General features: G+C 38.5%; 1 protein-coding gene across 2 annotated transcripts in view; it reads right to left on the bottom strand.

Annotated features, from left to right (window-relative positions):
* The window catches only part of LOC129764980 (synaptojanin-1), a 25115-nt gene extending 11716 nt beyond the window's left edge, over positions 1 to 13399 (bottom strand). Inside the window, exons 1-3 of one of the 2 annotated variants that reach the window (XM_055764696.1) lie at positions 12860 to 13399; positions 12000 to 12162; positions 2552 to 3985 (exon numbers count right to left, since the gene is read on the bottom strand). In XM_055764696.1, coding sequence (XP_055620671.1) covers positions 2552 to 3985; positions 12000 to 12126 — 1561 coding nt within the window. In that variant the 5' untranslated portion in view covers positions 12127 to 12162; positions 12860 to 13399. Of the gene's footprint in view, positions 1 to 2551; positions 3986 to 11999; positions 12163 to 12296; positions 12424 to 12859 lie in introns of those variants that run through there. The other variant, XM_055764697.1, reaches the window with a different exon arrangement.

The raw sequence follows: 13399 nt of genomic DNA, 5'->3' as shown, positions 1-13399 counted from the left end.
GCTATAGGCGGAAACTGAAAAAAAAAGGATTCCAAGGCTTGTCAAGAAAATTCCAACCCGGGAAGATCCTTGATTGATCGGGAATTGAACCCGATATCTTAAAGATATCTATGATTTGCACTTGGTATTTTTTCCAGCTCACTTGGCATACCACTTGGTAATCGTTTTATTCGAAAGATAAAATGTCGAAGAGTGATGTAGTTGCTACTGATTGATCCAAAAAATTGTTTTTCCAGTTTTGAGGCCGGATAGCCGTATATTCTGCTTTTTATTAGCAAATACAAAATTAAGAGAAACTGCATGTTACATGACATGGTGCAAATAGAGCGTTAAATGTGAGAAAGACAAACACATTTTAAAATATATAGGGTTGGGGAAAAATAAATGTCGTATTTCTGATCGAAATTTGACGCTTTATTTAACATACTTAAAATTATCTGGAAAGGTTGTTTTAACTACTTAGAAGAAGATAAAAATTATCTGATAGCAACCTTTTCAAAGGTTCAGGTTAGACCATTTAGGAGTTCTCGAAACAGACAGACAAAAAATCATCAAAATCAAAATCATCGTACAAAAATATCTTCAGACACATTTTGTGAGAATAACAGTTCATTGCCGTCTTCAACACCTGTTAAACGAAACGGAAGCGATGAAGCTGAATAAAACGTTAATGATATGAATTGATAATAATTCAATTTTAATAACAATTTTGACATGTCAGTTATCACTTTTTATTTTTAATCACGTGTGAATTATGTTTATATGTTATTACTAGCTGACCCGGCGAACTTTGTCCCACCAACAATTGATACTTTCATTAAAATAATTTCTAACACACAAGTCCCCACAGAAATTATTTTTCTGTACGTGATTTATATTCGTGGTATACAATTTCTTTTTAGGCATATAAATCTGACGCAGACTATGACGCATCAAATCTGATACTGACTGTTCAAATCAAATTATCGAATTTTGCTCAAAAATTACTTTCCAATTTTTCAACTTCCATACAAAATTTGCTAAAAAAATTACTTTCAAATTATCAATTGAATCACATACTGAATACAAAAAAAAACAATGACTGTGAAAAACGAATGACTACAAAGTGAATTTAATAATCTGATTATTCTCGCCTCTGTTCATGGATGATTGATTGTGCAATAACCGTTCGATTAATAATCGATTGATTAATCGATTAATCGAAACGACATCACTAGTGAAATGATAATCATTTTATTCGAAAAATGATTAGAATTATATGCTTGCTACTTATTGACCCGATAATTTGTTTCAATAGTTTGGAAAAATATTAAAAATAAATTTGTATATAAACGGGAGCCCGCACTGAAATCCATGTAGTTATAATTGTGAAGCTGATGTAGAATGTTCTCAGCTCGCTCAGTAAGGCACTATTTCTCGTTTCCATTCTTCTGCCGATCTGATGTGAGCCTCTAGTGAAGAACGAAGTATCGATGGTAAATTGATATATATTGCGTGCAAATGATGTCATTGGTTATGGATTCAATATCGGAGAATACGAAAAGTTGTATGTAGAGAATATTCCACCATATCAAAGGGATCGCATTGTTTGACAAAAGCATCGAAATTCTCGATTTCATGTAATGGTTTTAGCTGTACTGAAGAAGTGAAAACCCATTATCGACACCAAGAAGTCACTGAAAACGAAACCATTTTCGGCTAAAATTCACATGAAGAAGTTCAGCAATTCATTGCGAATTGGTTCAGATGCAACTCCAAACAAATTACTACTAAGTCAACGGTAGTCCTACGTCCACCATGCGGTTATATCACAGATATAACTCATACAGGTAAACTTCGATATAACGTACATTTCACTTTCAAAATTGTACGTTGTATCGAATTGTACGTTATATCGAAGCATAAGAAAGTACTCACAAACGTAGTATATAATACTTTATTGTGTTGCTTTTTTAGTAGAGTTAATGAATAACTTCAATCAGAAAACGAAGCCAGCCTTTCTCATAATGTTTCCCTTCGTACTGTTGATTTAAACTTGATTCATTTAGAATCCGAAATCACAAAACCAGCTGTATTTCGGGATTGATTGAAGGTACAAAACTTGTTTTAGCATCACAATACAGATAATTCATTGTTCTATCAGAAAAAAAAATGGAAACAAATTTTCCTTTACACTTTGGAAATGTGTACGTTATATCGAGGTAAAATGTACGTTATATCGAGTGATGTTATATCGCGGGTACGTTATAACGAGGGTACGTTATATCGAAGTTTCCCTGTATCTAGTATTATTTTAGTATCTCTTTTTTTCCTCTTCGAAGTCCAAAGCACCATCTTGCGCACTTAATTTTTTTTAATAAACATTCATTACGTTTGTACTGCTATTAACTTTGCAGCAGTTTTTGTAAAGGTTCTATACAATATTCCCACAGATTTTACACAATAAATACTGAATGTAACGGAGCACAATTTGTACACAAGTTACCAAGTTCGCAACACAAACACAAGATACTTAGCGCATAAGCCATATCATTCTTCCACCCAGACTCACCATGTAGCATATTCGAGGGTAGCAATATTCGCGCCCGATCGGCCAGCTCCGAACTGAGTGTTGATCCGACCAAAAGCACATCGATCGCTTCCTGTTTCGAGTTATCGAGTAAATTGTTCTGAATGGTTCTCGCCGCTGATCGCGCTCCATCCATGAGCTTTGATCCTCCCTGTATAGCGCCAGTTCCGGCGTAAATTTTGCTCACCTCGTTGCCATTATTGATCCACATCTGACGAAAAACTTCCTCGAACCTGGAGCTTATTTGTTGCTTTTTGTCTGACAGTGCAGCTATTTGAGAAATTTGCTCATTAAGAATCTCCAGTCCAATGTAGGTCTGCACGCAGTTCGTACGATCCAAACAATCCAGACAGTTTGTTCGGATTGCTCCCTTCTGTTCCCGGAAAACACTGTCCGAGATGGCGTGAAACAAACCGAAATCGGAACACATTGCATCGATTTTGGCTTTGAGTTTCGAGAGTGCACTCGTGTTACCGCCACGACATTCCTGATGATAATCGAACACCAAGTGTGGCACATCCGTGTGGTTCGACTCTTTATGGTGTCGCTGGAATTCGTTACTCAGCATTGCTTCACCCTCCTTGCTGCCGATAAGGCTTGTGCCAAGGAGGTTTATTATTGCTTGTTTGCCATATCGTGCCTTCATGGTGGTCATATGTTTGTCGAAAGCAGATTTTGACGCTTCGAACCCACGGGACAATTTAACCTTGTGTGACCCAACCTGGACACCCGGCTGCTCCCAGAAAAGTGGGACACTTCCTCGAGTTTGTATGTATGATGATACCTCATTATCTAGGTAAATACATTGTTCAGTTTCAACGAAGTTTGCAACGCACCCTTCATCATTGGTGCCTCTAACGTTGAATCGTGTTCCTGCCCGTTCACAGCTTAGCCGTGAAACAATGGCTGCTCTGGCTTGTTTGCTTCCCGCGTACACAGTCCTTATCTCTACGGAACCACACATAGCTTTCAACAGCCAGAAATTGCACTCCACCCCGAATCGCAACATGTGGATAAACAACATCCGATTCCAGAAAAACCGATTATCCGTCTCCACAGCCCTCCTCCTTCGCTGAGCGGACAGTGTAATGTCGAAGGAAAATCCACCGCTGGCCGCCTGTTGCGCGTTATTGGTTGCATTTGCGAACGAGAAATAAAATGTTCCCGAGTTCAGGACTTTTCTGATTTCGGAGATGCGATCCTCGCTCGTGGGCTGATATTGCAGCGAAACAAATTGTGTCTGGGTGATACGAAAGATCTCACTGTCGAGTATTTTGCCAACGGAGAAACAGCCCGTAACCATGACCAAATATAGCAGGGAGCTGTCACCAGCGTTAAGCTGGAGCACGCCAAGACAGCCATACGCGTCCAGCACTTTGGTATACTGCTTCCGAACGATTTCTGTTTCCTGAGCGGCTGGGAATTGAAAAAAAACAATGATTATTAGTGTGCATTGATTATGGATTATTGAGGCGATTATGAGGCAAATTATAATGGGATAGATAATACGCATCGTCTGAGATATCGTACAGTGTGTGATGATGCTTGGGTGTATTTTATGAGCCGGTGGAATCATTCGTCCGCATTTCTTTAAACATGATGTCGGCAGAAGAACCAGCCCAGGAGGCTGAAGTCTCAAATATATATATATGCAGCCCCTCCATGCCAAACCGATATAGATTTTTTGAAAATTGGTAGTTTTGTTCTTTATCGCAAAACATTTGACTAGTATTTTTTTATTTTTTCATCAAGGTGCTAATTTCTATTTTAGGGTGGTGAAAAAATCCATGTTTTCCCCTTTTTTCCAAAAATGACTTTTTTCAAAAATTCATTCAAACTACTGGACCGATTTGGATGATCGATATATCAAATTGAATCATTTGTGAATATTGTCTTAAAAACCATTATAGTTGCAAAAAGTTGGATTTTGTTTTGGTAATTATTGATTGTATTCGATTTTTGATGTTTTCATGGCTTTGAACTAGAGTGTGCTTTTTTTTTTATTTTTCTTAATAATAATAATTTTTTACATAAAATATCCAAAAATCAGAAAAAAATATAGTACCCTCTATCTTTAACCGAGAAAACTATGAAAAAAACTAACACAATCAATAAAACGAAAATCCAAATTTATCGCAAATGCAAAATTTTTCCAAGAAGACTAGATCATTTGGTCGAGGTTCTGCCAAAACGAACCAAGCACCAAAAACATTATTTCGAGATATTTCAATTTGAAGTTTGGGCTCCCACTAATTGATTGTGTCGGATCAAATTATGTTTCTGCTAGACACGCAAAACTTCGTTTTCTTTGCAGCCAGAGCGAACCAAGTCCTTACTACCTATTAACATATTATCATTACATAACACATTAGTATTTTGTAACGGCTCTTGACTAATTTCATGAATGGTATATATATTGACTCACTTTTGCTGTTTATGACAAAATAATATCTTAATAAATAATAATAAATTGATTTAAGAATGCATTACACTTGGTTCGATGTGGTTGAGCGGAATTTTGAAAAATGCAGACCAGCGCTTCTACACTTCATTGCAACCCGTCCGAAGCACAAAAATCTGTTGAAGATTCGGATCTGACTTCTTGGAGAAAACGATCACTTTCATCCGATGCCATATTGTGGGTTTATTGTTCGCTTTGGTTGAATGCAATTTCGTTTTTTTACAGTCTGCTACACAGAAATTTTGTTTTGGAACTGTTGTCAATTATCCGAACGACATGGTCAATTTACAGTCGATAGATCATCATTTTCTGCATCCATTGGTGTAAGTAACTCAATTTAGAAAAAAAAGGTGCTTGGTTCGTTTTGGTAGGACCCCGATCATTTGATATGTCGATCATTCGAATCGGTGCAGTTGTTCAAAAGTTCTGATTTAAAAAAAAATCACATCTTAAAAACGAAAAAAATCACATCTCTGATTTCTGAATATGTCGTGTAAAAAATCATCAGCCGTCAAGAAAAAATTTAAAAAATATATAGCGCCCTCTAGTCTAAAGTCATGAAAACAACAAAAAACAAATACAATCATTGAATACAAAAACAAAATCCAAATTTTCGGCAAGCGTAATATTTTTCCAAAAAAGACTAGCTAATTGGCTTTCATTTGATAAATCGATCATCTGAATCGGTTTAGTAGTTAAGAAGTTATGAATTTTCAAAAAGTCTTTTTTGGGAAAATGGCGAAAAAAATGATTTTTCGGATCACCTTAAAATGGAAATGGGCACCCATTGTTTTTTGATGGGAGAAAATAATGAAAAATCAATGCAGTGGTTGACGAAATGTTATTTCACTTCTTCTCCTTCGAGAACAAGGGTTTATCGGTTGTTTAGTGAATTTAAAATGGGCCGTACAAGCACCACAGATGTATCTCGCTCTGGAAGACCAAATGAGGCTACGAATCCAGAAATCGTAAGATAAGTGTATCGACTCGTTTTGAACGATCGTAAAGTGAAGTTACGCGAGTTAGCCGAGGTCGTAGGCATTTCAAAAGAACGAGTGGGATACATTTTGCACGACATTTTGGACATGAAAAAGCAATCCGCGCGATGGGTGCCATCTCTATTCTGCTCTAGCTCTAGCTGTGAGAGAAAGTTTTTTTTTTTTTTTAAATTCGTTTATTTTTGCAGGTTCAGTTACTTAAGTTTAAAGGAGCCGAATTCTTAAATATATTTTTAAAACTATATATATATAGAAACAATTTTCTTACATCTATGGTTAGTAAGGTGGAAAACCGATTACTCGCGGTGTACTCGAGTTTAGAAGGGTGACATATTTTTAGGAGAAGGATGGGATATAAGGAAATTGTAACAATGTTGATGAGCACTCAATTCTTAAATCTATTCGTATATCTATAGTTTATTTACATTTCAACTTATTCTACTATTTATAGCAAGGGGACGAATTACCCGCAAAGGAAGGAAACGAGGGTATAAGGATGTAGGGACAATCACACACGAAGATCTATAGCTTTAAGGAAAACATATATATGGGATATGTAATCAAGGTCTAACCGAGCCAACACATCTCTCACCGGCACATTGGGCTGTCTTCCTCGGGCCCGAAGGGAGTTTTCTAAATTCGATCTGGCGACCAGATACACCTCGCACGACCAAACAATGTGCTCGATGTCGTGATAACCTTGGCCACAAACGCAGAGATTGCTGCTGGCAAGATTGAAACGAAAGAGTAGTGCATCTAACGAACAGTGATTGGACATGAGTCGGGAGAAGGTGCGGATAAAGTCCCGACTCAAGTCTAGACTTTTGAACCACGGTTTGAGGCTAACCTTAGGGATAATCGAGTGAAACCACCGGCCCAATTCATCTTCATTCCACTTGCGTTGCCAGTTAGCGATGGTATTTTTGCGAACTAAAGAATAAAATTCATTGAAGGCGATTTGACGCTGATAAATATCGCCTTCAATTGCACCTACCTTTGCCAATGAGTCTGCCCTCTCATTACCCGGAATTGAGCAATGTGAAGGGACCCAGACAAAGGTAATGACATAACAGCGTCTGGATAAAGCACTCAAAATTTCTCGTATTCTCTCAAGGAAGTACGGCGAGTGCTTTTCCGGCCTCACTGAACGGATAGCTTCGACAGAGATAAGACTATCCGTTACAATGTAATAGTGTTCAACAGGTCGTGAGGCGACGCTGTCCAGCGCCCAGTATATCGCTGCCAATTCAGCAATATATACCGAGCAAGGATTCTGAAGACTGTGTGAGGTGCTAAAAAATACGTTGAACACTCCAAATCCTGTGGACTCATTCATAGAGGACCCATCAGTAAAGTATATATTATCACAATTGATACGCCCATACTTTGCATTGAAGATTGTAGGAACGAACCCCAATCTAAGATAATCTGGATTTTCATGGATTTTCTCCTTCATGAACAGATCGAAATGTACAGAGGAATTGATGTAGTCAGGAAAACAAACACGGTTGGGAATATACGAAGAAGGAACAACCTGCATAGAGGTGAATTCATGATATGAATTCATGAATCCAGAATGAAAATTTAGCTCGATCAATTGCTCAAAATTTCCGATCACCAATGGATTCATAACCTTACACCGGATGAGGAACCGAAGAGATAATAAATTGAAGCGATCTTTTAGTGGGAGTACGCCTGCCAAAACCTCGAGACTCATGGTATGCGTTGAGGGCATACATCCCAACGCAATACGGAGACAAAGATACTGAATTCGCTCGAGTTTAATGAGGTGTGTTTTGGCAGCTGATTGAAAACAGAAACTGCCATACTCCATCACTGAGAGAATAGTTGTTCGATACAACATAATAAGATCTTCGGGATGGGCTCCCCACCAGGTGCCGGTAATTGTACGGAGAAAGTTTATTCTTTGTTGACATTTTTTACTCAGATACCTAATATGGGCCCCCCCAAGTACATTTGGAGTCGAACCAGACCCCAAGATACTTGAATGACATAGCATGAGTGATCGGTTTACCCAAAAGTTGAAGCTTTGGTTTTGCTGGTCTATGCTTCCTAGAAAAAAACACCATCTCTGTTTTCTCCGTGGAGAATTCGATCCCTAGCCCAATGGCCCAGGTTGAAAAATTGTTCAAAGTATCTTGTAAGGGTCCTTGCAGGTCGGATTCGTTTGATCCTACGACAGACACCACTCCATCATCTGCAAGTTGTCTTAGGCTGCAATTTTGTGTAAGGCAATTGTCGATGTCGCTTACATAGAAGTTGTACAAAAGGGGGCTTAAACATGAGCCCTGGGGGAGTCCCATGTAAGAGACCCGACTTACTGCCGAATCTCCGTGAGAAAAGTTCAAATGTTTCTCACAAAGCAAGTTATATAACATATTATTCAATAGAGGCGGCAGACCCCGAGAGTGTAATTTGTCTGACAAAACCTCTATTGAAACAGAATCAAAGGCCCCCTTTATGTCCAAGAATACTGAAGCCATTTGTTTTTTTGCGGCGTAAGCCATTTGAATTTCTGAAGAAAGCAACGCAAGACAATCATTCGTCCCCTTGCCCCTGCGGAACCCATATTGTGTATCTGAGAGTAGGCCATTCGTTTCAACCCATCGATCAAGGCGAAACAAGATCATTTTCTCCAACAATCTCCGTATACAAGACAGCATTGCTATTGGGCGGTACGAATTGAAGTCGGACGCGGGTTTTCCGGGTTTTTGAATAGCTATAACTCGTACTTGTCTCCAATCATCTGGAACAATATTATGTTCCAGAAACCGATTGAATAAATTCAATAAGCGATGTTTCGCCACATCAGGGAGGTTTTTCAACAAGTTGAACTTAATTCTATCCGTTCCTGGAGCCGAATTGTTACATGAAAGGAGAGCAAGAGAGAATTCTACCATCGAAAACCCGGAATCAAGATCGCACCTATCTTGTGGTATATCTCGAACAATTTTTTGCACAGGAGCGGAATCGGGACAAACCTTCCGTGCAAAATTAAAAATCCATCGATGTGAATATTCTTCGCTTTCATTCGTTGAAGAGCGATTTCTCATGTTTCGAGCCACTTTCCATAATTTTTTCATTGACGTTTCTCGTGACAAACCTCCCACGAAATTTCGCCAATAAGCACGTTTTTTCCCTTTGATCAAATTTTTAAATTGATTTTCAAGGTCCAAATACGTCTGAAAATTTTCAGGGGTTCCACGTTTCCGAAAAGCTTTAAATGCATTCGATTTTTCTACATAAAGCTTGGAACATATGCTATCCCACCATAGATTGGGAGGCCTTCGACGAATAGTGGAACCTGGGATGGGTTTCGTTTGAGCGCGAACCGCGCTGTCATAGATCAAACGAGAAAGGAAGTTATACTCCTCCAATGGAGGTAAACCATCTCTGGAATTGATGGCTAGAGCAATCGCGTCCGTATATTTTTTCCAGTCAATGTGTCTTGTGAGGTCATATGCCATGTTTATAGATTCAGAAGAATTCGACCCAATGGTGATGGAAATTTTGATTGGCAAGTGATCACTACCGTTGGGGTCCTGGATTACATTCCACTTGCAATCTAACGATAGTGAATTCGAGCAAAGCGAGAGGTCAAGAGCACTTGGTTTAGCAGGAGGTTTAGGAACACGTGTTGTTTCCCCAGTATTCAAAACGGTCATATTGAAGCTGTTACAAAGGTCATATATCAACGATGAACGATTGTCGTCGTACTGTTCCCCCCAGGCAGTTCCGTGAGAGTTGAAGTCTCCCAACAAGTTGCTTGCGGCTAACCGCAGCTCTCGGAGGCCAATACAAGCTGACAATACAGAGGTCTTTTCCTCTGATGTTTGCATGACAAGCAACAGCTTCAATCCCTCCAATAGGTGAAAGGTCAATTCGAAAAAATGAGTGGCACTTATTGATCCCCAATAACACCCCTCCGTATCTGTCATCACGGTCCAAGCGTATAATATTGAAATCATGGAAAGAGAGATCATCTCGCGAAGAAAGCCAAGTTTCGGACAGAGCAAAAACATCACAATTGAACTTATGAATCAAAAATTTGAATGTATCCAATTTAGGGATAAGACTACGACAATTCCACTGTAAAACAGTGATATCTCCGACCTCTCTATTTGAATTAGACATCAAGAGAGATAATCATTGCAAGCAGGGGCCATGTTTGCATCAATTGTTGCAAAATTGTCTTTAATACTGGAAGCATTGAGATGACAATGGTTCTGATGGAGTCGGAAACATTAAAACACTTGAAGATTTGATCCAAAAGGTCAGACAACTTTATAAATCCCGATTGGGAAGTTGAGCTGGACGGAAAAAAAGGGACAGTTGGGGTTTTTGATGTAATATAAATAAAAATGAAAGGCCAAATGTGTTGCTAAGCGCAGAACTCGAAGAAGAAATGTCGTCGGCATACACAAGCCAATTGATACGCTTCAGAACGAAGGAGTCGGCAGACCAAAATGAGAGCCTTGTGGGTCTCCCCAAATGACTTTTACTGAATTTGAGGAATAATTTTTAAAATGAACAATTTGTTCACTTGCATTGAGCCAGTTTAAGAATCCTCGTTTCATTCCTATTTTTCTTTCTTGAAGAGTAGTAATGTAATGTCGATGGGGTCAAAAACCTTTTTTTTCTCTTCCAAACGATTCCGTGGTGAAAATTTTCACTGAATAATACAACTAATCACTGAATAGGGGTGAATGAATTTTCAAGTTTAAAACCTTTATGAAATAAGCTAAGAAGAACCACTGACGGTTGACTAACATTCAAAATCTTGAAAGATATCTTTTCAAAACAATCATCACGATCGTCGGTGTCACCCCTTTGAGGGTGACACCCGTGGCGGACTACCTGCCTCGCCCCTATCACTACCAATTACAATTTATCACTGCCCGAAATGCTCCGAAAAGTTTTTATGTCTGGATTGTTTTAATAAAAGACATTTTACGAGTTTTAAATAATGTTATAAAAAATGTAATTTCGAAAAAATAAATTGCTTTATAATGATTTTTATCGATATTTTGTTCGTCTACCTTGAGTTGGGGCCGCGTGTGCAGTACTACACACGGGTAGTTATATGGCAGATGGCGATTTCATGCTAGATGGGTTCCTGGCACCATCTAGTATAAGAATCATCGATAACAATTTTGATGTCGTGTTTAGCGCAGCGATCACAACAAATATTAGCGTGAATTCCCAAGAAAGTCGAATATGAAAATGTAACAAAATGCGACCTTCATTTTAACTACTCAATATTTGTTAAAGTCAAATCTATCCTGGAAAAGAACTGAGTTCCGTATTCTAAGTAGACCGGCTTTTGTCGTGCGTTAAAAACCTCACCTTGGTTGAGAATAGATCCAGAAAATGGAATTAGCTTTGTTTAGGTACAGGTCATTATGTCTACTCGGTTCTAGATCATCGTAAACTAATGTTAAACAAAAGCAAAATGCGATAACGCCCAAGAAGAACATTTTCAAGCTCTTTTCTTTGTCTTCTCAGATGCACTACGTCTTTCAATGCTGTAAAAAATTTGTTGCACATTGTGAAGCGTTTTACGTTTCGCGTTTGCGTTATTCTTTCGATCGACCCGTTTTTTGACCATCCGCGTTCGACAAGCGTTATTCTTTTTTTTTTTAATACGGTACACAGACGTACGAAATTATTTGGCGTTTACGATGGCAAATCGGGTAACGAATTCGTATTAACTGCGCCGGTATCGCATTTAATCAAACTAAATAGAGGCGAACGAACTTTATAGTACAAGCCTCTTAAATAGAAAAACCGAACCCATCAGACCAATAGAGGCGAATGAACTGCAAAGTTTAAAACCTCTTAAAAACAAAGAATCAATCAATCAATCATCAGACTTAATATGACAGGCAAGCACTAGTTCATATAATAACAGTAAAAAATGAATTGCATCATTTTACACCAAAGTACTTACATAATGCTGCAACGGCTTGCGATTCGAAAAGTAGTGTTTCTGATTTGTTTCGATGCTCTAGCAAAATACTGTGCGGTGATGGTGGCTTTGATTTCTCGAGCACCCGAAATCCTTTTGACATCGCCATCCCTTCCTCACTGCGGTATGTTTAGTTGCTACGGACCTACAACCAAAGTAAGATAAAATCTATTAGTAACCATATGGAACAAATTAATCGATATGCGCGAACTTCGCTAACTTCCGATTTTGTTTAACGAGCAATAGAAAAAAATGCTTCGATTAATTCACGCGACGTACAGCAGTGCTAAATTTGCCATCTCCGTCAAGAATTGAAATCAAAGCGGTTTGTTTTCTTCGCTTTTTGCTAAAATATCTCACGACTTGGACATTTTCCCACGGCTCATGTTAATTGCAGACCGGTTGCAGTGCAGCCAATGTTTTCGATTTGTTTCACATTTTTTTAAATGTTCTTGTCGAGGATAACTTAGAATTTTGTTTACTTTTCTGCCAAGCCAATGGAGTGTTTTTTTGAGAAAGAGTTAAATATTGTGAATTGTCACGGAGAGCAACTACGAATTGTACAGTCTACCCAAGCTCAAGCTCAAGAAAGAGTTAAATATTGTGAATTGTATATTGTATAAAACAAGATCCTTTATATGTATTGTAATATCATCTGTGATTTTTTCTCAAAACATTGAAAAAAAGTCGTTGACCTGTGGTTTTGGTAGTCCATTAAAATATGCTTCCAAACCGACAATCGAATTTAAATAACATAGTTCGGTATCCTGCACTTTTTACATTTCAATATGTGATCAGCAAAAAAGGAATGTTCACTAGCAACGCTGCCCCAATATACATACCTTTCGTTTTCGTTTTTGTTGCGTTCTTCCGCCTTCCGATTCGTGGAAGGAGAAATACGCCCCCGCGACCAATTTCCACTGGCTGGTAGATCCTACAACAGCAGGTGCCGATTCGAATTGGAATCCAAAAAATACACAATGTACGGATGAAAAACACACTTTCTTCACTTTCGATATGAAATTCACCCAGCCGTGGATAGCGGAAAAAATAAGTTTCCAGCGATGCAGAAAATCAGCAGTGATGCAAGAATGATTGCTTCGGTCGCTGATTTGATTCCGTCTACACAGTGATTCCTAAACTTCCCTTCGCAAAGACGATGACCATTCTTCCATTAGGAATTTCATTTGGAATGGTGAAGTATTTCAGTACTCTTTTTCCGTGAAAAGAGACTCAATCTGTTGGCGTTTACATGAAAGGGATTGTAACACACAGCCACGGAAGCATAAGGATCACAATTTGTAAATATTTTCACTTGCGGACGAGCAAAATATGTTTGCGCTGCTTGGGTGTTTGACGTTTCGCGAATGAAAAATCGATTA

This window comes from Toxorhynchites rutilus, chromosome 2 (genome assembly GCF_029784135.1).
Source record: "Toxorhynchites rutilus septentrionalis strain SRP chromosome 2, ASM2978413v1, whole genome shotgun sequence".
In the NCBI taxonomy this organism is placed as follows: Eukaryota; Metazoa; Arthropoda; class Insecta; order Diptera; family Culicidae; genus Toxorhynchites; species Toxorhynchites rutilus.
This window is presented reverse-complemented; position numbering and strand designations above follow the sequence as displayed.